Genomic DNA, 26,812 nt, shown 5'->3' on the forward strand with positions numbered 1-26,812 from the left:
GTTCAGAAGAGGAACAATGGTTCCTTCCTTTAAGAAGAACAAAAAGAAAACAAACCAAAGCTAGGTGGTCCTCAGACCTGTGTGAACTCTGTACACGAGTGTCCAGCAGCACAGGTGCGATATTAATTGTAAGAAGTTTGATAGGTATACATTTATAAACCTTCTCAGTCTCTGGTATGAACCACAGGTGAAAAACCAATGGAGGAAACTTTTCTGCTTTTGTGGAATACTTAAATGTTAAAGAACTTTAACACACAGAATTGAAGAAGTTCCTTTCTATGGACTTTATTGGTTTTGTTTTGTTTTTTCCTGAACTTTCCGATGGTGAATGTCCAACTCCGGAGTTCTAGGGCAGATGATGGATTTCTTCAACAGGAAAGACTCAGTACATGACGGTAGTTTTCAAATACAGTCTTCCATCTAAAACAAAAAATAAAAATAATTAATAGTATAGTATTTGAGGGGCAAATGTTGATATAAGAAACATGAAATTTGGTATGGAATTCTTGTTTTTAATATTACTTTCTCCTGCTTAGTATGTAACAATATTTTACATATTCTCAAAACTAACTTCATAATTACATGAGTTCATAGCATCAAGGAGGATTCAAAGTTCTTAGTTCTCATAAATATATATTTGCTACAATGATATCAGTTCCAGACCACTCAGAAAATAGATAAGAATATGTGTGTGTGAATTACTGATATGCAAAGCTAGTGACTTTCTGGTGAATGACAATTACTTCCACCAAGCTTGCAGAAACAAATTTCCTGTGAATGCACTCAGGTGTAGCGCCATCACGAAAGCCCAAACCTCTGCTCACTCTCTAGCAGTGTTGCTAAATACGCTGTGATGTAACTATTATGCACATGTGTTACTGTTTACTGGAAAACCACCAGTAAAGTAGAGCTTTTCTTCACTATAGTGAGATGAACTGAACAAATAAATGTTAAGATATGAACATATTACCCATGATTAAAACAAAATTTTGTGGAAAAAAAAATAGTGAAATCTTGGACATAATATATAAGCTATTTGAATGACTCATAAATAAGAAACAGAAATTAATTATCCAGTGCAAAACACAAAAACCAAAAGTTCATTTATCAGCTATATAGCAATCTAACCTGTCCCCTCTCTTTTTGTCCTAACCTTCAAATGTATGTAAATTATGGCAAAATTTTAAATTTTCACAGCTAAGGGAGAGGGTAGAATGGTCAAAAAATATTTTTCAAAGTTTGAAAAATAAGTATTATTTAATTGTTTGCAACGTTTTGGTGGTTTCCACAATAAACCTAAAAGGAAGTAGAAACAGACTAGAATAGATTCAGAAAACAGAAAAGTACTTACACATCTCACTTTATACTACAGCAGGTATCTATAGTAATTAGTACAAAACTTATGTCGGTGGTAAAGCATATTTTGCTTCATACGAACAATGATTTGGCCCAATCCCACATTGCTGCCATGTTCTGCAGTAGCATGATTTGCAGATGTAGAATATTACTTCCATATTGGCATGAAGCATCATGATCTTGACCATCCCACTCTACAGCACATCAGGCTCTATTTAGTCTAGACACACTCAGCCTATGCTTTCTGGAAGTTTCCCTTCAATTTACCCTTCTTTTCCTTTAAATTTAAAATGTATGATTTTTTAAAAAAAAAGATTTATTTATTTATTTATTATGTATACAGTGAGCATTAGATGACATTATAGATGGCTTTGAGCCGCCATGTGGTTGTTGGAAATCAAACTCAGGACTTTTGGAAGAGCAGTCAGTGCTCTCAACCACTGAGCCATCTCTCCAGCCACAAATTCGTGATTTTAAAGGTGTCTGACTTTTGTATGCCAGTCCATGCACCCTAAAGATGGATTTGAACCTCCAAACTGGTAAGTCCCATAAAAGAAACAGCCAAATCTCTGTTCTTGCCAATGTTAGGATCAGAAGGACTATCACAGTGCTTGTCTTAACTGTTTTGATGTGGAAAGGTTACACTTCTTAAAAATACTTATTTACTGTATGAATGTGTGTATATATGCATGCAAGTTTGTGTGTGCATTCCACCATTCATGTGTGTATGTGGTGGGGTCCGTCAGTGGACAACTTGCAGCAGTCCGTTTTTATCTTCCATCATCTGTGTTAAGAAAAATGAATTGAGATCATCAGGAAATCACCCTTATACACCAAGTCATCTTGCTAGCACAAATGTTACACTTTTGAAGAAACAATATGTGTTTAAAAAAATAATCAGGATGTTATAAAGTTTAAGTTTTAAAACACAACCATACTATTAACTACTTTTTTGCATGTATTTTTATGTGTGGCATGTGTTTGTATGTGTGGCATGTGTAAGTGAGTCCATAAAAGATCATCGGATATCTTGGATTTGTAGTTATAGAAGGTTATTAGCTGCCCAACTTAAGTGCTAGGAACCAATCTTATGTCCTATGGAAGAACAGGAAGTGCTCTTAATCACTGAGTCATCTCTCCAGTTTTTGGATTGCCCTTGTGAACCATATTTCATTCATACCCTCTGCCTAGATAATCTTCAACAAGTATCACATAGCCAGCACCATAGGAGGAATGGCATATCGATAATGTAAAACTGGTCAAGCCCTTGTGGCTTATAGGCCCCAAGGACAGACTTACTTCTATTATTTTGCCAAGTTGAGATAGCATCAAACTGTCCTCCAAACTCATATCTCTACATCCATAGACTAGTGATGCTTTCAAATGTCATCAGTTACTTGTTACAATGGATAGTGTTTAATACCAAAACTTACAACTGGTGAACGTGAAGAGAATATCTGTGATGCTCAGCCAAAAGTGGGCCATTTCCATCACCCTCCACCCACCCCTGTAAGATTAAAGGGCCATTCTGGAAGATCAAGCAGAACAATTGTAAGAGCCAAAGATTAGTGGGCACTGGAGGATCACTGTGTCCTCCGAACATGATAGCACCTCTCAGCTGATGAACTCATAGCAGCTGTGGTTGGTTGCACAAAAAGCAGCATAAGATTGAGCCATGATAGTAGGAAGGATATCACAAGCCTCTTACTCCACTAGCAGCTACCAACAGTTGACGGTTTCTGGTGGAAGGGAGATTCAGGTTTCTGTTAAAGGAATTGCCTTTGCTAGGTGGGCTATGCTCTAGTGGATAATACCACACGCGTGAGAATACATACCGGAAGCACAAACAGTCCTGGGAGCTATTAGAAAATGTGGAAGAAGATAGGAATTTAGTTAGGGTCAGAGATGTGGGAGTGAATTCGTGATGAGTTAGGGCAGGAGTAAAGATGACTATGAAAAATATACATTGTAAAAATACAAAACTGCGTTGTATGTATGGACAAATACAATTCTAAATTGTTGTTTACATTTCCTGTAACTAAAAGTATATAGTTATTTTTGTTGTTTACAAAATAAGAATTTGAATACTTGAAAAATCTTAGAGTCTCACAGATTTTCACAGAACAACGAATGGAAGTGCAGTGGTCTGACAATAATGGGAAAACACGTGCTGGGTCCACTACATTATGCATCATTTTCTTAACTAAACACTGGAGGAAAGTCAGAGTCTCTGATTTGTACTCCCTGCTCATGGTTCATCCCTTTTGCTCTGCTCCAAGAGCAAGGCTTTCCCTTTAGTCTAAATAGCTTGTAATCAAAACTCGAGTTCTGACATTCTAGTTTCAATAATAAAAAAAAAAAAGCTCCAGTTTTCCTTTGACACAATGATTATTTGCTTTTGTATGGGATGTTGATATGACAGGAAAATCATCAGGCTAAACTTTGTGCATGGGAGTACTTAATTAAAAAGTCTGTTCTAATTAAAAGCATTTGGGAGTAGGGGTTTAGTGAAACTATTTAAACTACAAATTCCTAATAGTTTCAAAGTTCATTGTGATTTAATACTTGCAGCCATAATTTGGTATACAAGAAAGTATCTTGATCATTGAAAAGTCTATCACAGGTGTTGATTGTTGTATGCTGCTTATAATTATGCAGATTTAAATCTACAGATAACAAAATGAAGAAATAATTTAAGTATGTTCATAAAAGTGAACTTAATTAAGGTCTTGCTCTTTTATTGGTTTGTTTATTTTTGTCCTGAAAATTGAACTCGGGGCTTTGAAATGCTAGGCACATGTCTTAACAATGTAACACTGAATCCAGCATGTTCTCAAAGTTTAACACTACTGCTGAAGATAATGAAATAAGACAAAATTAATTTTTTGGATTTTATATAATATTAAGTTTTATGAAAAAGATGTGAAGAAAATGGAATCTGTCACAACATTTCTTCCTTTGTTTTATACTGGCAAAATAAGTTTAGTTTTGGAGCCTAAGTTTTGGTGTATATTATTATTTGAAGCCATTTATAATGTCTAATGAAAACTGCCTTTCTTATTCCACATGTAAAAATCACACTATTAAATAAAAATAAGTTTTATAAAGTTAGTGAGGTATTATTCTATAAATCACATCATTTACCATAATTTTATAACAAGGTTATGTGCAATGACAACAATTTCAAATTGCTTTATCAGGTGTTACAAGAATCTTATTCACCATTGGGTACAGGAGAGTATTGTTAAAAAAAAAATACCGTAAAACATAGGAATGCATGTACATTTTAGTTATGAATAGAAATACCTGACAAATATCTAAAAGGATCTCTTACTTATCTTTTGTATAAAAACTGTATACCCTGTGAGGAAGTAGCTCTATTAAAATGATACATATGTATTCAAAACCCATATCAGACACCTGTAATATAATGAAGACTGCAGCTTTCACAAAACAATTGTATGCATGCGTGCTTTACTACCCTAGAGAGGAGGAAAATATTAACACAGAAGAAAGCAAACGTATAAAATCATGTATCCAGAAAGTTTAATATTTGTCTAAAGAATATGAGGTTAATATAAAATATGTTAGCCTGAACCTTGTTTCAACATAATGTCTTAATCATGTGAAGCAAAGGAAATCAAAACAAGCGATGAAAACAAATGTTAATGATTCATGTGATATTTGATAAGACAACGAAAGGAAGTCAAAATAAAAGGAAACAAACAGGAACAGATGGGAAGGATCTTTGTCAAGTCATAACCCCTCTTCTGAAACCCCCAAAGGAAGAGGCTAATTAAAGAAAATATTGTTTCTTGCTTTTTTATAATTTTATATTTAGAGTAAGAACATTCTGCTACTGCTAAAGCAAAGAAGCAGAGACACAAAGTCTACATTGAACATGAGAAATATTTTAAGAGAGACCAATGTTGAGCACAAACCAGTTTATAGGAGGATCCTGAGTAAACATAATTTCTTCTCATGAAATTCAGATAGCAGCAGTGCAAGCAATTTCCAGATGTTTGAGCACTAATGTATCTGAGGTTATGTTCAAACATAATTAAAAAGTAAAAACTGAACAATGTTGCAACTACTTTCTCAATTTTAATTTAAGCTTATGGCTGAAGAATCAGAAGCCCAAAGAGCTGGATCTCACTTGAGAAGAACTGATCCTCAGTCTTGTTTGTGTTCTTTTCACACGAATGAGCAAGCAGGTATTGACTAAGGCACAACTGTAGGACATTCTGTACTTGTAATTTCAATAAACCAGTACAAGAAATAGGCAACATGTTACCTAACAGACTAATATGGTACACTCAGTTGAAATAAAAATATTATTTTATTACTGTAATATTAGTAAGAAAGCATGCATGCATGAGAAAAACTATTTTATTATTTATTTTTAGGGTGTTTGGGGTATTAAAGGCAAGATCTTGCTTACTTTATCTACTATTTGTCTATCTAACAGGAAACAGAGGGTTATATTTCTCACAGTAAAAAGTCTTTCAAATACACTCTACTGTGGAACTAACTCCTAGAACCTCAAATGTAGCTCTTGATGGTGGTCAAAGCGAGAATAAAATTTACCATCACAAAAGGTATTCAAATACTTTTAAAGAAGAAAATGCATGAGTAGACCCAGGCTTGGTTACAGAAGGCTATTAAAAGCTGTAGTTTATAGACTGATAAGAAAATGACCTTTAGGCAAAGAGAGTGAAGAGGAAACTATAATTGCTATAAAAGGACTCTAGATAAGGATAAACAGCAAGGAGCAGTGAAAATATTGACAACTTGATTCCCTGAAGTGGGTGGAACCAGACCTAGTGATCCTCATGCGGCAGATTGATCTGATCTCAACCTCTACTCTACATGGGAAACTCAAGAGATACAGGAGCAACAAAAGCTCAACTGAAGAATGTGTAAGGAAAGCATTTTAATGTCTGCACATGAAGATGGTTAGACACAGAGAACCTGAAATTATTTACTGAACTCCAGCCCAGGGCAACATACCTTCCCAACATGGTCACACAAAGTCCTGGTATTACAGTTCCTTCTGTAAGTGACCTTGTCTTAGGGAGAAAGCTCATTATCAGACATGTTGACACTCCCTGTGGGCCAATGGGAGTTTATTTACAAAGGAAAGATAATCCAACTTTACAAAATCTTAAAAATATTTATAAAATAGGGAAGACTCTCTGTAATTCTATGTGATCTTAGATGTTCTTAAAGCCATAATACTATGATGAAGCACGAATGGTGAAGGTGTTGATGATGATCATGATGATTTATCTATTTGCATGTATATGTTTTACTATTTAAAGGAGGCTCTCTGAAAAAGTGTTTTAGCAAGAATGATTGCCCTGTTCTCACATAGGCATGTTTCAAGTTTACATATAATTTAGGTATTATAAAAAAAATACTTGGTTAGTGATTTTCTTAATAGAATTCTTTGTATGAACCCAGTTCAGGTGTTAGAATGTTGACATATGCTAGATTCTGCTCCATTGTTCTATCATCTTGTAATAATAAACTTACAACTGTAACACTTATGAAGTCTTTGTGGCTCTATAACTGTTTCCGTAGTTAGGACTGCATCTGTATTTGATGTTTAAAAAATCTCCTCTGATTCACTATGTTTGAAACAAATATTTGAATACCTTTAAAATGTTTATTACAAACAGACAAAAACAAAAAACAACAACAAAAAAGACAGTTATTTAAAGTTTTCTTTCTTCTATAAATAGAGAAAAGGCATAGTGCTGATAGGTCAGCTCTGATAAAGTATTTGTGTGTTTTTGAACATTCTAATTAAGCATTCATTAGTCAGAAACTAGAACCCATCAGGATGGTTAATGTACCAGCAAGTCAGAATGGGGTATTATGCACATAGGTTACCTTGTCTTGATTGGAGGTGAGACCTCCCACCTCTAGCAAAGGGAAACACAATGAAATTTCTTATTGCTGTCTGTTCTTTCATTCTTTTCCCAGAAAACTAAGACTACGAAGACACGGGGAAGGGTAAGAATAATCATGTCGGGCCCATCCAAAACAGGGTGATGACTCGGCAATGCGTAATTAAGACAAAGCACATAAGAAATGTGGTTATTTTCTACAATAAGAAAGCACAGAGAAGGGAAGCAGGGACCTTTTAAATCAAGTCTTTTTGTTCTCTCAGAACTATGAAAGACAGGCAAATTCCTGCGAATAAATTGTGTTTTCAGAATACATTCATGTGTTATTTCTGGGTGGGTGGGGGCATCACCAAAGGTGGTAATTAGAAGGGCAACTCCTGTCAGAGTCTTGTGATTTTCTCCTGTTTGTAAGAAAGAAACAAATCATCATTTTAGATGTTTAGCATTTTCTATTTTCTTTGCATGTCTAATTTGGTAATTTTTGTAAAGGTTATATTTGTTTAAAGAGGTAATTGTGAGTGAATACAGTTCCGAGCTTCCAAAGGTTTCTTAACATATTTACACAGAACTCAACTGAAATGCTGGTCTAGGGCTAAGATGATGGTGATGAGCAACCTTTAGTGAAAGATTTCTCTAATAAATACGATTTTGAGAAAAAAGCATTTTTGTGGGCAACAGCTTTTTTTTTTAATGCATTACCTGATATAACCACCAAGCATTTTAGATAGAACAGGGGCCTACACTTATAGAACTCTATAGGGGTGAGGCAAACCTATAGCACATTCTCAGCTTGGCAGTGAAACCTCATCATAGACAGCAAAGAAGGGAGCTTATTCTGAGACATTCCTATAGCCTCAGAAAAACTGAAAAGTAAAATTCAGATAGGTATTCCCTAATTGCTGCACACGGAAACTGTGAGGGCATCAAGTCTTTAAGCTTTGAGGAAAGTTGTTGCAGCCTGTTAGTCCTTCTTTTATTTAAAAAGAAACGTTGAAAAAACAATAACAAAATTCATGTTCAGTGTTATAGGGGAAAATCACTTCCTATGAATTATATTGCTCTCAGTATAACTCAATTTACTTTGCTCTAGGACACAGAAGAGACTGAAAGCTCAACACCAAACCAAGTAAAATTACAAACTTAAATTCCATGTTGTAATTCATATTAGATGCTTGCAGGGTCAAATTTCTTGCCTTACAAAAGAATATATCCTTGAGTATGACAAAACAAAACAAAATAAAAAATTCTGAGGATTGATGAGATGAAATTATTCTAAGTAAAAATGTGTATATTTATACTTAATATATTTTAACCATACATACGTACATACATGCACACACTCATATACACATGTATGCATACAAATATGTGCACACTTAAACATGCATACAAACATTTTGCTTATTTTGCAGAATTAACTTTACTTGCATTATCTTAGAGTTATTTGATCTGCTCAGAATGAAAATAGGTTTTATGTAAAGTGTTTCCTTATGATGATGGTATTTCACTATTTCTTAGAAATAAAGTATCATTTCAAAGTGTAATTACCAGACCGAAGCTGCCTCAGGACAGTAGTGAGTGTATCAGACAACTTTTCACCATAACAGATTACCTAACTGTCCCAGGATGCTGTATAGCATTTTATTGTAACATTTACTTTGTACTGTCTGAGTAAAAATGTGAATGGGTCCTGAGAAAAATAAAGGAAGTCCCCATATAAGGAAAATATTTTTTGTTACCAAATGGCTTATAGCCATGGGTGAATTTAAATTCATAGTGCTTCTTAAAAATCTGACTTTACCTCAAGAGACAATGCCGACATCAATTAAGTTTAGGTATGGTACAAGGGCTAGTGAACAATGAATAAGCAAGAAAGAAAGCAGAAACCCGTCTATTAAAACCATTTAAAGGACACTAGATTGAACAAAAAACATGACAAGTTATTAACTGTCCCTCAAAGGCTGAATTAAGGGCAGATAGCTGAGACTGAGTTTGGTGAAATCTGATGTCTTGCAACTTTTAAAATGTTTATCATACCGCGCATTTTCTAATGGAAAAGACTCCATGTTTTAGGAATTAATCATGAAAATATCAACAAACTGGCCATAAATAATAACAAATGTAAGACACTAAATGCTTTCTAGAGTGGAGAACAAGGAAAAGAGTACAAATGTGCTATCACAGAAATATGCATTGCTAATGGACAGCTTTGCATTTTATAAATTGTCTCTGTCTCTAGGAATGAAGAAATTCAGAAAACGTCAGAGCACTTTAGACTTTTAATCTGAGTCAGTTCCAGTTTGTCTTCAGCACATATTAAATTCCACTGGATTGCCAAATTTCTTTATAGTCTTAAGAAATAAACAGAGTTTACAATGAAACATTGAAAGCATCTGATAATAAATGTGCATATATTTAGTAGGAAGATAAATGATGATTTATGTTTATTCCATGCCCACTCTGAAATTCTGCCCAGGGTCACAGTAGCATACTCCACGATTTCCATTAAAATTTATAACCTGTGGTTGTGGTTACTGTTGGTATTGCCTCATTTTCTCATCACTAATAATTGTGACATGCATAAAATTAACTTATGTCACTGTGTGATCATTAGATCCCAAATGAAGGTGAGAGTATAGGAGGCACGTGAACCCAAGGAACTTGTGCACATTATGTCAAAACCACTTTCTGACCATAGAGACTCTATCCCAGGCTTTTTGAGATCATTTACCATTGCACATAGACTTTTTACAAGATAATCAATAAAAATGATGATTTTACCTTAAAATCTTGATTATCAAACCTCCATTTTAATAAGACATATCTATTTCTCCATGTATTTAGCACACTTACAAAAATGATGAGATACAACTTGCCCAATTTCTTATCTTTTCCCAGAATATATTAGGGCTTTTTCACAGTTTTATCAGGCACTTTTTACAGGTCGAGTTTTTGCTTGGTTTTTACTATTTCAGGGCTCATTTGAAAACTTACAAAGTGGTATAGCCTTACACTGACATTTGTTGAGTCTTTTACTCATTGCTTCGCATATTAAGAAGCATAAACACTGAGTAAAAGTGCTTCTTTTGGCGAAAGGTACATTTTGTTTTGATAATTCAGAACACTGTTATGGGAGTGTTATTTCTTTACCAAGTTTAAAGAAGTATAACTTTTACTTTCCTTTCATCAAAAAAAGAATACATAACCCTGTTCAAATATCACAAAGAATATCTATGCATCAAATGGAAAAGCTTACAATGAGAATAAATTATTGCTGCTTTTGTTTATGACTCTATTCAGTGCGCTTTGATTACTTGAAACGACTGATATCCAAGATAGTGCCATGTAGACAGTATCATGAAAAATACATGTCTCTTAATGCAAGAGTTGAATTGACAGTTTGTCATAGCTCAAATTTGCAGAATCAACACTTGCAAAATACGTAAGTCAAATATGAATTCTCTAACATATGACTATGTATTTTTATCACCTAATATCCTACTTTCATATACATAAACTAACAGCGTAAAATGTCTGGTCTCAGCTTTATTAACTTCGCTTTCATTAGCAAATTTCATTCCACCCCTTTTAAGTGCCATGGAAAAATAGTTTGCACCATGTTTTCAAAATTGGTAGGTCATTTGTTCCAAATAAAGATGGTGTGAAATGTTGCGAAATATATAGATTCGTAGTCATTTGAATAGTAGTGCTCTAGGGTTGCATTACTACATGGATTTTTCCCTTAGAGGGAATGGTAGTTAGGGAATGGCTTGAAATGATCCAGAGTTTTCAGAAACAGTCTGTTTTCAAGGTAAAATGTCCCTAGCTTCAAGGATGCCAAAAGTCCTGATTTTTCTCTGGACCACGCATTTAAGCCTTGGCCCCACGCCATTGCAAGTTGCTTACTGGCAACACCATCTGCGTGTTGTTGTTAGATCACTTCAAACAGAAGCAAGCTCATTGTCTACTCTAATTTACATCTCTTTCTCAAGCTACAAAGGTCTGACTAACAGTCACTGACTGTCATTTTCATCGCCTAAGCCCTGCACTATAATGTGCCAGTTGAATTTTAAATACATAATCCCAGTTTATTCATTACTTTGTTTTGAATTGATTATATTTTTATTTCTTTATCTTTACTCTCCTATATAATGTTATTTAGGATTTAATATACTGTATGAGGTTTAAGAAAAACAAAGGGGACTGGTATTTTTAAAAACTGTCTAGTGCCACCCTTAGAAGGAACCATGTGCTGGAGAGTATCTATGCATATTTGACATAAGTTAGAGTCATCTAAGAGGAGAAAACCCCTTAGATGGAGAAAAAGCCCCAGAAGATCTTGCCATTGAGAGTGTTGCCGGCCCTGGGCTGTTGGCCCTGGGCCCTATTAGAAAGCAGGCTGAGCAAACTATAAAGAGGAAGTCAGTAATCAGCACTTCTTGATGGCCTCTGCAGCAGCTCCTGCCTCCAGATTCCCAACCTGTTTGGGTACCTGTTCTGGCTTCTTTGGATGATGACCAATGATATGGAAGTGTAAACAAAATAAATCCATTTCTCCCAACTTTATTTTGCTAATGCTGTTTCATCATAGCAATAATTACCCTAATAAGAATACGGCATGATATGCACCTATGTGGTTTTACTCAAAAGTCATACAAATTATATTGGTAGTACCTCCAGCTTCTCAGACATAGACTTCCAGATCTTAAGTGACTACCTGTCACATATGCAGAATGAGCCAATTTGTTTGTACCCTGAAAGTACAAAATCTATTCAGAAGCCTTGGTACAAAGAATTCATTATTTAAAAAAAAAAACAAAAAACAAAAAACAAACAAAAAAAAACCAATGCCACAATCGAACATCATTTAAAGCGTTATAATGTCTCAATTTTAAATTTTCTTTATATATTTTAGTTTTCAGATATTTGCTAGGAGTAGTATACAAGAGAGTGCTCATAGTCAAGAAAATGAAAAAAGAATTCTATGGGAAAAATTCAAGTATGAATATATTCAGGCTCTATACAGTATACTAGCCTTTAAATATAGATACAAATTTATTTATGATACAGGCTATTTTGAAAATTTTAAGTTATCCATAATTTATATGGTAAAACCTAATAAGACATATTTCATCTTTTTATCTTATATTTTACTTATTGTTCATTCCGCTCCTAAAGTATATTGAGATTTACAGCTGAATCAATAAAATTTAACTAATATCAATTTTATTGCAATTATTAATGTTTCTATATTTCAGAAAAATACTGTATATTTTATAGGGTTTTATCATCCCTAAAATTAGATATATATGAATTTCATGAAGTAAATTTGCTTTAACAAAGAATTAGTGATAAAAGTTTGACTAGGTTCTTTCTGTGAATTATTGCTTGATTTTATTGGAGCACTTTACTGTCATTAAATTGCTAAACACAAACCATAAAAGCTCAAGAGGATGTCCACAAGATAAATATGATACTTTTGTGATCAGAAATTGTTAAAATCTATGTTCTCCCAAACTGTTCATGGATGATCAGAAGAGTATAACAGTCATATGGGACCATGTCATGAAGGAACAAGTTATCTGCTGTTTTCAACACTACATAGCTGCAGTGTTTACAGAAGCCCCAGGAAAGCAGGCTACATGACAAACATGTTGGTGGGGGACCTGAGAACACCAACTCTGTTTTCATTATATTTTTTTTTTTAGATTTTTTTTATTAATTTATTCATATTACATCTCGATTGTTAGCCCTTCCCCTGTTTCCTCCCATTCTTCCCTCCCTCCCATTTCTCCCCTTCTCCCCTCCCCTATGTCCGTGACCTAGGGAGACCTCCTCCCCCTATATACGCTCTCAGAATATCAAGTCTCTTCTTGGTAACTAGCTATCCTTCCTCTGAGTGCCACCAGGTCTCCCCATCTGGGGGACATGGTCAGAAAACGGGCACCAGAGTTCGTGTGAGAGTCAGATCTCACTCTCCACTCAACGGTGGAGAATATCATGATCGTCGGCTAGGTCTTGGTAGGGGTTCGAAGCTTACTGCCTATATTCTCCTTGGCTGGTGCCTTAGTTTGAGGAGGACCCCAGGATCCAGATCTGCCTGTCATAAAGTTCTTCTTGTAGGTTTCCAGGACCCTGTGGGTCCTACAATTTCCTCTTTCTTCCATGCTACTCTTGCCTAAAGTCTCAATCGGATATCCTCTCCTCTGACCCACTTTCTTGGTAAGTAAAGATTTTCATGGTACGTATCCCTTGGACTAGTGTTTTGATATAAGTGAGTATATACCGTTTTTCTCTTTTTGCTTCTGGGTGTACTCACTCATTATGATAATTTCTAGATCAATCCATTTGTCCACAAATTTCGGGAATTCCTCGTTTTTAATAGCTGAGTAGTATTCCATCGTGTAAATATACCACAGTTTCTTAGTCCATTCTTCTACTGAGGGACACTTAGGCTGTTTCCATGTTCTGGCTATTATGTATAGAGCAGCTATGAACATGGTTGAGCATATGTCCCTATTGTGTGGTAGGGCATTTTCTGGGTATATTCCACGGAGTGGGATAGCTGGGTCTTGAGGAAGCCCTATTCCCATTTTTCTTCATTATATTTAAGAGCTATTATTGTAGAATATGTAGAACTTTCGCTTATGAGATACATTTGTAATTTGTGTTTAACTGGCTTAATCATGCAGATATATGCAGACTTCTAGACAGTAGCACTTAGAGACACTTATACTATAAAATAAACTTAGAAATAAATTCTAAAATTCTTATTGATAATGAAGAGCAATGGAGAGCTAAAGCACTCATAAGAAAATGATTCTGGGTAAGTGTGTGGTCCCACTGACACTGTAGAACTCACCGATGGTAAATTAAATTAAATTAAAGTAGTGTGATTTTGTCAAAACAAACAAAGAAGCATAAGAATTTAAAATACAGATCCACACAGTACTTGGAACCAACTACAGAGTTTAGCTGTAAACTGAGTCATATCAATTAGTGTTTCAACCAAGATTCAAGGAGTATAACTGGAGCAGTTTGCCACAGTTCAAGGGATTGAAACGCTTCATTTGAAGAAAGAAATTGGGCCCTTTTCTTGCTTCTCATTCAAAATACAACTTAAAAATCTACTAAAGACAAACAGAAAACCAGTGACTCAAAAGCAGCAATAATGAAAAAAAAAAATAGGAAAGTAACTAGAGATACAGACATGAGCAATGTCTTCCTCAATTGAACCCCAAAGGAGCAGGCAAGAAAACATAGACAAATTGGACAGCATCAAAGCAGAAGACTTCTGCAGTACAAAGTAAACAGCAGGGTGAGAGACAAAGGGAAGTTTTGGAGAGTATATTTACAGTCCGTGCATCTAATCAGAGGTGCATATCCAAAAATATTGGCAGACCAAAAAAACTCAGTAGTGAGAAATAAACAGCAGCAGCAGCAGCAGCAGCAGCAGCAGCAACAACAACAACAACACACACACACACACACACACACCCCAATTTAAAAATTGGCAAATCTGATCACACACTCCAGAAGCAGATGAGGTGGGTCTCAATGAATTTGTGAGCAGCCCTGTCTACTTAGAGAGCTCAAGACCAGCTAGGGCACATAATCTGTAGCCTGTCTCAAAGGTCTGTACAATGAAACTTATTAGGAAAACATGCTAAACCGCAAAGTCATATCAAACTATTCAGAATAAGTTTCAGAAACAAAAAACAAAAATAATACGTATTTTCCATGTTGAACAGGGAACGTTGTTTCAGCATTGATGGGACTTTACATTAATGCAGCTACAACAAAAAGTCCTAGGGAGGTTCCTCATGAAACTGGAGAGAGCTATGATAAGACACAGCAATCACGCTTGTGAGAGCTAGTGCAAAAGGTCTGAAATCAGTTAACCAAAATGATAGTGTTCCACCTATATTCATTGCTGCTTCGTTCACAATCATCAAACTATGAAATTAACTTATGTCTATCAGAAGATGAATTGATAAGGAAAAAAATTTGAGTCTATGCACACATGTATTACTTCAGAAGGAAGACAACTTTGCCCCTGTAGACTAAGTGGGTGGAATAAATAAATAGTATTCCAAGTTTAACTCTGATACATAAACACTAATTGTATGTTTCTCTTTTTTATTTAAAATATTTTACTTAAAAGTATACATACACTGCAGTTTGATCATATTGTTTCCAGTCCCCAAGTTCGCCCACATACTCCTCACCCCCTTACCCATCCAATTTCATGGACTCACACTCACTACACTCTATTAATAAATGCTGAGAAAGGTAAAGGCAGTTTTCTCCAATGTCCTGTTAAGAGGTATATAGAGCACAGTACAGGTTTTGCCCCATGCTCATAGCAGTTTTCCAACAGAAAAGACAGTCCATATTTGTATTGAGGTTTCCTAACTTATGTGGAATATAAAATACTAATGACTCATGCAAGTAGAATGGATGTTACAGAGTCTGAGGTCACTGGTAGATATTAGAAAGTCATGGTCCAAGGGGTTAAAGTCTAACATAAGAAGTGTGTGTGTGGATGTGCGTGTGTGTGTGTGTGTGTGTTGTATACCAGGTAACTACAGCTAGCAACAGGATATTATACATTCTCACAGTATTAACACTAAATTCCAACTGTTCTCATCAGAAAACAATTTGAAACATTTGAGGTTATACAAGTATTGACCAGGTTGATTTAATCGTTTCATATGCTTTTCAAAACTCATACTGTGACACAGAACATAGAGGCAAGGAATCATCAATTCTTTCCCTGTAAAAGTTAAAAAAAAAAAAAGTTTAAAAATGAGTATATGTGTCTGGTTTTTTTTCTTTTTTCAAAAGATATTTTGCAAGTCATGTTTGCCCCTTATAGAAGCTAGTCTTCCTTCTCTTGTAAGAGCTCATTGACTTTTTAGTAATAGCTAACAACTCCTTCACAGCTCTTTACAGTGTGCGAAGAACATTCACATATATTGTCTGAATTTTGAATAGTGAACATAGTACGGAGATGTCCCTTGATGTCACTACTGAATGTTAGACTTTTTAGTCACTGGTGCTGCTGGCTGCGTGCTGGTGTTCTGGCACTGACTAAGGCTTGGGATGAAGATGTGCTGTCAGATAACTTTGCGCCGTTACAGTGGGACCAAGAGTTCTTAGCCATACCATTAGACTGACTTATTAGGTGATGCTTTTCCAGTCTGATAGCTGAATGAGTTTTGTGCTCAGTAATTGTACTCTCTAATCTGTATTAATTTACCATCTGTTGTCATTTTTTAAAAAATCTGTGGAAAAAAATAAAAGTAAGCACTAAGTAGAGAAATTGTGATATTGTGTATTTACATATTGCTCACATTACATTCCAAAATTATAAACACCGACAATAATGAAAAATAGTATTTAGAAGTCTATAGAGCTATTGGTAATATTACGCATTGCAGAAATAGTATGAACAAATATTCCATCTAAAATAAATAGATCCTTTTTTTTTCAACTAGTTATTGTGCTTTTTTGTCCCAGAGCATCCATTTTCTGTCACTTATATAGGAATGTTTAAACAGTGTGGTCCCCAGTGCTCTGTTCTGTTTCCTGTGGTTGGAATTACCCCAAGCTCTCCATGATCCTGTTGGGATAGTCACCTTTTTAGAAGCACGAGTGAGTCAGAAGAGTAGCTTTAATCGTACATTGCTTGTCTAGAATTCAAAAGGAGCTTGGTTTGATGTTTAGCCTTACAGAAACAAGCAAGCAAGAAGTATGAGAAAACAGTTTCTATATTTTACCCCATATCCCAGGGAAGTGTCTACATACAAAGCCATGACTGACTTGGCAGGTGAGTGCAGGAAAGGCTGGGTCACCCTCCCTACACTCTTCGCCAAGGGTTGTGTTCTGGATTTCTGCAGTCAGTGTTCTCGGAGAAGACTGGCTTATCTCTAAGCCAGTTTCATCAGCAACGTGGACTCAAGTTTAAGAGAAAAAGTCGTCCTAATCCCTATACCTAAGACTCAGGGAACATCTTGGAGCAGGAGGGCAGGAACACTCTGAGAGCCAGAGCATGTCCTCTGTGAAATAGTGTCTCCTATACTTGGTGGGGGAGCTGTACCCAGGAAACGCAACAACGTGGCTGCCTAAATAAGATCCGAAAAAAATGACATCTTCAATCGGCATGCACAGGTTGATGAGAATATTCTCACAAAGCTCCACCCCAGATGGCTCAGCTGTTAAAGGCCAGGCTCTCATCCAAAAAAAAAAAAAAAAAAAAAAAAAAAAAAAAATCTTTAAAAGATAAAGGACAACTGCCTAACACCAAAAAGAAAATTGAAACAAAAGAAAACAAAATTCCTCCCTTTGTTATATATTTAACATGAACAAAACAATTGGGAATCTTTTTGCATATCTTTTTTTTCTAATTTTTTATTAATTTATTCTTGTTACATCTCAATGGTTATCCCATCCCTTGTATCCTCCCATTCTTCCCTCCCTCCCATTTTCCCCTTATTCCCCTCCCCTATGACTGTTCCTGTATATGCTCCCCCTGTATATGCTCATAGGGTATCAAGTCTCTTTTTCTTTTTTTTTTTTTTAACATTTTTATTGAAAAATAAAATAATTCATATTACATCCCATTTTCTATCCCGTCCCATACATCCTCCGATTCCTCCCTCCCTCCCTCCCACTTTCACCCCAATCCCCCTTCCTTATGACTGTGACCAAGGGGGATCTCCTCCCCCTGAGTATGGTGCTATGGTATCAAGTCTCTTCTTGGTAGTCTGCTATCCTTCCTCCTAGTGCCATTGGGCCTCCCCAACAAAGGAACATGGCCAAATATGGGGCACCAGAGATCCTGTGAAAGTCAGTCCCCAGTCTCCACTTAACTGTGGAGAATGTTCTGTCCCTTGGTTAGATCTGGGTAGGGGTTTGATGATGGCTGCACGTGTTGTCCTTGGTTGGTGCCTTTGATCAAGCAGAACCCCTGGGCTCCACCCATTCTTTTTGCATATCTTTCATTTCATAAAGATAGCTTGTAAAGGAATCTGTTTACTAATTTGTGAAGTTTCCAGGCTTTCTCTGTGGATTTTGGGTTTTCAGTATATTTGTTTTTAACCACTTTTCTTACAAATGAATACAACTATACTTTGAAATACTAATCTAAGTAAGACAAACAAGAATTGCATTCCAGATCCAAGTAGTCAATTACCAATCTAAATATTTGCACAATACTTTAGGAAGTGAATTCCTATGGGATTGTCAGAAATGAAGAACCAAAATTGTAGCTAAACTGATATTTAAATAAAGAAACAGTAGACAACGTTTAACATTTTCTATGTTGATTTATCACCACACCCATATAATTTTCATAAATATTTTCCCTGGGTAGTTACATCTTATGAATATTTTTTTCAAGTAGTGTGTTGATAAGTTTCAGTAGATATGAAACTATTGGTTTCAAAACGGTAGTCTCTCGTGCTATTCCCAGATTTATTTTTAAAACAAAGTGTTGTTTAACTGTGTGTTGTGACAGCTCATCTTCCACAGGGGTTTGCATGACTTCTGAATAGGTGGCCATCAATTATGGCCAGTTAGATGATCTTGATTAGACTGAAGAAGGGTGCATTTCTGAGAGTCGTGATGAGGGATCTTTCTAGTTTAACTTGAAACAAATCCAATTAAATGTGACCAGGTGCCTTCGTTGGTGACATTAATCCAAAAAGAAGCAATAATTTTTGTCTATATTTTAATTTTTTGTATGTGTAAATCAAGTTGTAAGAGTGTATAAATAAAGTACCTGATATGGAGAGAGAATTAAGTATTGTCAGATTTTGATTCTGCTATAAGTAGCTCTTGGAAAAGTCAGTGCAAATGTCACTCCCATCACTGACATCCTACATACGAAGACAGGTTTATTTCACAGGACATGATATCCAGCAATGAGCATATTTGTTATTTTGTCTGTCATGTTTAGTACCTTTACACTCACTGAGACTTTGTCACATGTTTTTGCTTATAGGACACATTTATCATGTAATCTTGGGGAAAAAATAGTAGAAAAGTAGTAAATTCTTTAAAATATTCCATATAATTTCTTTTAATTCTAGTAATTTTGAATACTTTGAATAATTCATGGATGTTTCTTGTTTAAAATTGTATTGTATTCCCTTACTGGTGGGAGTGACTGTGTGTTTGTGTGCTGGGGGTGAGTGGGTAGGTGTGTGTTGGGGGTTTGTGTAAATATGTCAGGGAATGAAGTATGTGTGTGTACATGTGTGTGTACGTGTGTGTGTGTGTGAGTGTGTGAGCATGTGTGTATGCATGCTTGTGTGCAGACATGTCCCTAAAGATGGACAAGTAGGCAGAGGTCAATTTTCTTTTCCTGCCCTGTGGAGTTTGGGGATAGAACACAGGACATCATGCTTGCTGGCAAGAGCTTTTACTTGTGAGCCATAGAGTGAGCACATGGACATTTGTATTTTTTTTAAATATTTACATTTGCTAAGCGTATCACATGGCAAAAGTAACTTGAACCACATATGTGTAAAGGATGGTGTAGGAACATGGGCTTTCATATAGCATCGTAAGCACACCTGACCTCAGAGCTAGCAAGACACAGAAGCACTGGCCTCAATCAAAGAGCATTTGCCAGCTGTTCTCGGCCTATAAGTCAGTGCTGTTTTTAATTTGTTTATGTGCTGTGCTAGATCTGACTCCTTGGTTGTAATTTTATGATTTTCTGAGAGTACATAAACCCGCATCTTGTGCAGGATTCTACAATGTAACTTTATAAATGAATTTCTGAGTTCCTTTAGAAAATATATGGCACTGTTAGACCACCAGCAGCACCTAGGCAGCAAAGATCAATTGTGTCCGGTACTCTGCTCTGCTCTTGGGTCATCTCCGATCTAGTTTCTACTCACCTACGAAGTTCATTTTCATTAGCGACGATGTGGGGCAAAGCGGAGATTGTGGAAGTGAAAGCTTGTGTGGAGCTACTTAGTAAAGCCAGCCATGACTATAATAACTCAAATTCAGATAGGCCTAAATCTGTATTAGCCACAGCAGGCCATTAAAAAAAAAATAAAGACATTACAATTATTAATACAAGCTAATATTTTATGATGGTGATGAGCAAACATCGACTTCTTAATTCTACCACCAAGACTTCATAGGCTTCAGAATTAAATGTAAAACCATAGCATAGAATCAAAGTTAAACACACTACACCTGAATACATATGGGAATAATTTATGGTTAGAAATCTCCCCATCTAACGCTCTTTCTCCTAGGGAGAAATAAATAAAGAATGAGAGTCAGATCCAATAATTTGTAGCCATCATTCATCGTTTTATAGGTATAATTAGTAAGCTTAAGTGGAACTCTGTTTGGAGATTTACTACCTCAGGAGTGTGATTATATATGAATTAGAAGAGTGTGTTGTTACTCCACACTGTATGACAATACAAATCATATTAACAGAGATTTGCTGAAATATAATTTAAAAATTAAGACGCTCTAACATTTCCATCTTAAATTTGAGTAAAAGAGTAGTTTATCTTTTATTTAATTAAAAGTATTCACACATAATTTGTGCGTACAAATTAATCTTCTTAAGCTATATTTTTAAAATTGACATAAATAGCGATAGTCACACTCTGTTGTGAAAGTTTTAAGTGCCCTGGAAAGTCTGGTATGCACCATTTCCATCTGTCCGCTTAAATAGTGCCTTAAATAAAAGTCTGAGGGATGTGCGGAGGAAAATGCTTTCATTGGCTAGGAGAACTTCTTTTAAGAATTATCCCTTCCAAGAAATGTGTAATATTTCAAAACCTGAAAATTGTGTCTAGTTGTTAAAACAGCCAACAGTTTCCACATGGCTTCTCCCAGGCACCCTCCTGAATTCTCAGTGTATGTTAATTTGTGCCAGCTGTAGAGCAGGGCTGTATAGTAAATAATCCTATATTTGCCGGAGATTTAGAGACAGAGGATCTGAAAAACTACAACGATTTCCTCACACAGTCAGCATAACACCAAGAATGACCAGAAACGTGAGGATGTGAATCCAGCCACTCAGGAGCTAGAGTCTGTATGTATGTGTGTACACAGACTATGGACACATCACACACGTGCTGACACTAAAAAAACTAATGAATGTTTTGACATCCTGATGCTATAAGAACACCAGCAGAGGGACAGATCTTTGCTGTTAAAGGGAAATCCCAAAGCCACAACATGACTGACATTAGAGTGTACTCTTAGTTCACTACTGCTTTCCTGGCACTAATTTACATTATGTTAATTTTAATCCTTTTGCATTCAGCTTAATAAACAATGTTGGTGTCAAATAAATTCCCTATTAGAAGCATTTTATAACTGATTTGCTAATCACCCCATAAATAATTAGATTTTTCTTTACTATAAAGAAAAATAAACTGTGTTTTATCTTAGAAAACATTCTTTAAAATGTAAATTAAGACAGTGCCAGAGCATGAAATGGCTTTAGCCAATGCCTTTTCCCTAAAAAATGAGGTCCACAGGAGCTCCCAAGTCAACTTAATTCATTTTATCGTGTTACTAAACTTTACATGAAAAGAATTATATGTTTGCATTTTGAATACTAATCCTTACACATTTATGCCATCATTACTATCTGGGCTATATCTAGTGACTCAAAGCTACTTCGTAAAGAATGGTGATATAAAAAGGAGGGTGTCATATACAACAAATCAAGGCCTAGGAAAACAAAGGAGACTCAGATCTTGAACCTCGTGTTGATCTCAGTGTGTGTGGATATGTGTCGATATGCCTCAGTTTCCTCAAATGTCAAAGGAGCTTGCCATAGAGATTAAAAAACAAAAAAGAAAAGATGAAAAGCACTTCATATACCTTCAGCTCTGTTAGAACTGAACTCGTTTATAAGTACCCTGTAACAGGGCTGCAGCACAAAGGATGGATGCCTGGGACCGATCGCCACCGTTCCTCCATTCTTCTGTCTCTAACTTCCATGCCCTCTCCTCACCTTCTCTCGGTTCCCATGAATAGATATGGTTTGGCACTAGATAGAGATTTTTGGATTCCAACCCTTCCAAGGCACGTCTCTTGGTTTTCACTGTGCCCCCTCAGTTTGTGAGAGCAGAAACCCCTTATGAAGTTATTCAGTAGACACATTTAGAGTAAAGCTGAAGCTGAGTATGTTCTGCCAGGAAATACTGTCCACCCAGCACTCATTACAAATATAAAAGTGAATTTTAATGGACTTATGTCTCTGAACTAGCTAAAATATTTTCAGCCATATTGATTTTGCTTATCTGTACCTCTGTTGACTTGTATTTCAGCAATAAAAATAACATAGGTAATATAAGTCGTAGTTTTTCAAAATAAAGAGCAATTTTCATTTACCAAATGTTTTGCCACCTTTTTGAAAGTGTGATTGAACGTTCTTTTTTAAAGTGTAAGTGCTGTTGAAATGATACTGGGTGCTAAATAATGTGTTTGTTTTTCAGCTGTTATAAGTCTAAAGAGATTTTTTGAATACTTCAATTATAAAAACATTTAAAACATACAAACTTGTGCAATTTTTGTTTTAATGAAGATGAGAAGTTCATTAAAGAAGATAAATATTTCATTAGATCTTAAATAAAACAAAGAGATTTTTTGGCTTCTCTCAGCACAAAATTCCTTTGAAAGATTAATTAATACATGCAAATTATGCAAATTAGACCCATGCAAATATTTTATGAAGACAATTAAGGGAACCATTAATTACTGCTTTTTTTGCTTCACTGAGATTCATTCATTTAATTTTAATTTCACTTTAACTGTTTTGATGTATAATCTTGCAGCTTAGAACTTTATCTTTCCTGGCGGGTCACTTAAACTTATAAATTCCATCAAGTGAGCACACAGAAATTGGTAAAGGTATTCTTGAGACTCTGTTTAGTATCAAGAGAAATTTTTGACACAATGCACTCCCACAAACAGGGAAACTGGAATGGAATGTGAGCTCATTCTTGGACAAGGTTCAACTGCTGGAAAAGCAATTAATTTGCTTTGGCTGTGCTAATATAGGGGAATTAGAAAGTGTGACACAAGACAAATAGAAATAATTAGTTCTCCAAAATGATGTTCTCATTAATATGGTTCGAACAGTAGAAATAAAAAAAACATTATTGTGGCATGTCTGCATTCTGTCCCTGACCATGGGAGGTGGAATAACGCACCATAAGCTTTTTATATTTATGGTCTAAATGATAATGTTTTAATTTTTTCCTGAGTGTCGGGATCAAGGGGTGTTATATGCTTCGAATGTCTAAATGACATATGCTATTCAGGTTGATAGTGTACATTCCAAAACCATTTGTTTGTGTGTCAATTTTTAAATTTTTCCATAGTTATTTCATATTAAGTGAATGTGTGTAACTGAAATATTTAAAGACCACACTTATGACACTCAAATATAATAAATTCCTTTCATGGTATATTTTTAAAGAAATCATTTTTTTCTTAAAGTTCCTTTAGATGTTCAGGCTAGTATAAAGCAAGAGGAAGGCCGTGACCTAGTGTCTGATAGTGAATAGTACAAATCCAGTGACATGAATTATATGCATCTTTTACAGTACTATCGTCAATAAACAAAAAGTTGGTAATAGTACTCATCAATTTCCCTCTGTGATAATAGAAGTTTAAAATAGTAAACACAAATATTTAACTAAGTTTATCATATATATGAAAATAATATTCTACTAAAATTAAAAAAACTCTATTAACCTTAATAAAATTCTTAAATTATTTCATATTTTTAGTGTCAGTAATTAAAATTATACACTTACTGTTATAATTCCAGAGTCTTATTTAAATACTTTTCTTGGGCACATTGTTCAGCCGCATGCCTTGTCATCAACACTAAGATGCTCTGGATGATATGATGTGTACACACATGTTATGATTCCATATTGACCATAGTGTTTGCTGAAAGCTCACTGTAAACTTTCTTACAAAGGTGATTTTATTTTATTCATCATGAATTCCTATATGTCCCCCTTTATTCAATAGTGTTGAAACAGATGCGTGCTATGCTTTATACATTATGATTAGCTGAGAATTTTATTGGTATGCTTTGCTTAATCACTCTATCACTTTTAGCAATGATGATGCTAAAACATAGTAGACACAGAATTGATCTTTAAGAGTTCATAGGAGAGGGGAGTAAGGGGAAAATGGGAGGGACGGAGGAATGGGAGGATACAAGGGAGGGGATAACCATTGAGATGTAATATGAATAAATTAATAAAATATATTAAAAAAGAGAGTTCACTGTTAATATCGTTCCCAATTTCCACTTATCATTTCCTTTTATTTCAGGTCTTCATCCAGCATTAAAGCCCTATCATAAATGAATTTACAAACAAGCCAATTGACTCCAATTATTTAAAACAGTTTAGTTCTATGTTAAGCATGCTGCTTCAATATTAATAAATATTTACTTGCACAATGCCCATTTCCTTCTGTAAACTTGTGAGTCAAGATTAACTTGGAATTTTCAGAAACATGTCACATATAATTGCTATATATTCACATAGCGCTAATCTTTCATTACATTATTTTTGCAAGAAAAATAATATCCAATATATTACAAATTTTTATATGACCACAAATAATAGGATATAATATTAAATAACAATAATATATATAATATGACAACAGTTAATGCCTACTAAGAATAATTTTCTGTGATTGCTTTAAGTAAAAGAAGGTATTCCCAAGAAAAATTTAGAAGAGGATTTTGGCACTTGGAGTTTATGGATGTTCACAGAAAATTAATTTTAATATTTAATATTCAAATAATAGCAAAGTAAATACTGACGTTTAAGTAAACATTAATATAATACTTCAAGAAATACATATTGATCCCTGAAATGTTTTGATGCTTACCCATAAGATCCTAATTAAATGAGTAGTTGTCATTGACTCACAAGTATGGAACCATAGACTGTGTATTGTGTACTGCCTACAATCAACATCACCTGTTGTTTAGCTTAATCAATGCCATCTTAAATTAATTAGCTGTGTTGAAATAACATCAAATGCCCTAAGTAAGTACCAGAAGACTAAAAGCAATTTTGTTATTGCTTTGTTTTGTTCAGGAAATACAATTCTAATACATACATTCATAGATGATGAATATGGATGAGGAAATTCTCAAGATGATACTTATTTCCAAGTGACTCAACAGGAGAGATTATACAAAAATGGATGCCAAGACTTAGGTGTAAATCATAGGCTATTATAACTATTTGTTTGTTTTGATTTTACAATGTCTGTTCTTTTCTTTTATTTCAAACATATCTTAATATGGAAAATTTGATTTAGGTAGCTACATTATTTTCTTGTAACTCTAAACAAACAGTTTACGATGGGACAAATTAAAAATCGTGTACTAAAAAACGACCAATTTTCAAAACATGGAAATTTAAATTTTATTTTACAAGAGTAACAGCTTTAGGGATTACCAGATTATAACTATATAGTAAATGTGTTACTTCATAATAATCAAATTTAATATTTGGAATTAATAACTGCTAGAACACACCTGTGTTAGGCCTGGTGCCTTAAAGATGCCAAGTGCTTTCCAGGCATCACTTTATTTAATATTCACTTTAGCCCATGAGATTGAGGTTTGTTAAAAGGTGACAAATAGCAAAACAGATCCTGAAGTCTTGGAGAAATCCTGGCATTTCTGCACTGTTGATTCTGTGAGCTATGTCAGCAATCTCTACTCCCACATGAAACTCAGAGGTTTGTTTTCAGGTACAGGAAAGGGAATTTTCAGAGAGCAAGTATATGACAATCAAATCCGACTTACATCACCATGGAGACCTTTAAAGTTGTATATTTAAGGATGCTTCAGTTAAGCGCTGTTGAACTCCAAGTCTAGGGCTGCTTTTTAACAACCTCTATTCAAATACACAACCCATAAGAAACCAAAGGTACGTCAGTTAGTTAGGATTTCTATTGCTGTGATAAAACATCATGACCAAAGGCAACTTGGGGAAGAATGGATTCATTTGATTTTCACATACTAGGTCATAGCCTATCGAGGGAAGCCAAGAAAGAAAACTAGAGGTAGGAACTGAGACAGAAGCTACCGAAAAGTGTGGTTTATGCCCTTGCTTTTTCAGGGAGTACTTAGCTTGCTTTATTATACAACTCAAGACCAAATGCCCACAATGAGCTGGGCCCTCCCATATCAATTATTAATCAATAAAATGCATGGTAGACTTGCCTAAGGGCTAGAATTATGAAGGCATTTTCTCAATTTAGAGTACATCTTCAGAGGTGACTGTCATTTGTGTTAATTTGATAAAATATTAGCCAGGACAATAACCAGAAATTGTATTTATTAGTGGTGCTTTGTTTATCATAAATATACTATATGCTAAGTTTTGGGGATGAAGATGAGTCTTTTATTTAAGTAATAATTAATTTAAAAAAATTTTGCTACTTTGTTTAGAATGAGGTGCTCTTAGTGTGCAAAAATGATTATAAGCACAACA

General features: G+C 35.0%; 1 protein-coding gene across 2 annotated transcripts in view; it reads right to left on the reverse strand.

The window, feature by feature from the left end:
• Positions 1-292: 292 nt before the first annotated feature.
• Positions 293-26,812, reverse strand: part of Dach1 (dachshund family transcription factor 1) — a 393,427-nt gene continuing 366,907 nt past the window's right edge. For both annotated transcript variants that reach the window (XM_051160903.1, XM_051160902.1), the window contains one exon: positions 293-420. In XM_051160903.1, coding sequence (XP_051016860.1) covers positions 383-420 — 38 coding nt within the window. In that variant the 3' untranslated portion in view covers positions 293-382. The remainder of the gene's footprint in view (positions 421-26,812) is intronic.

The sequence above is a fragment of the Acomys russatus genome, chromosome 18 (assembly GCF_903995435.1).
Source record: "Acomys russatus chromosome 18, mAcoRus1.1, whole genome shotgun sequence".
Lineage (NCBI taxonomy): Eukaryota > Metazoa > Chordata > Mammalia > Rodentia > Muridae > Acomys > Acomys russatus.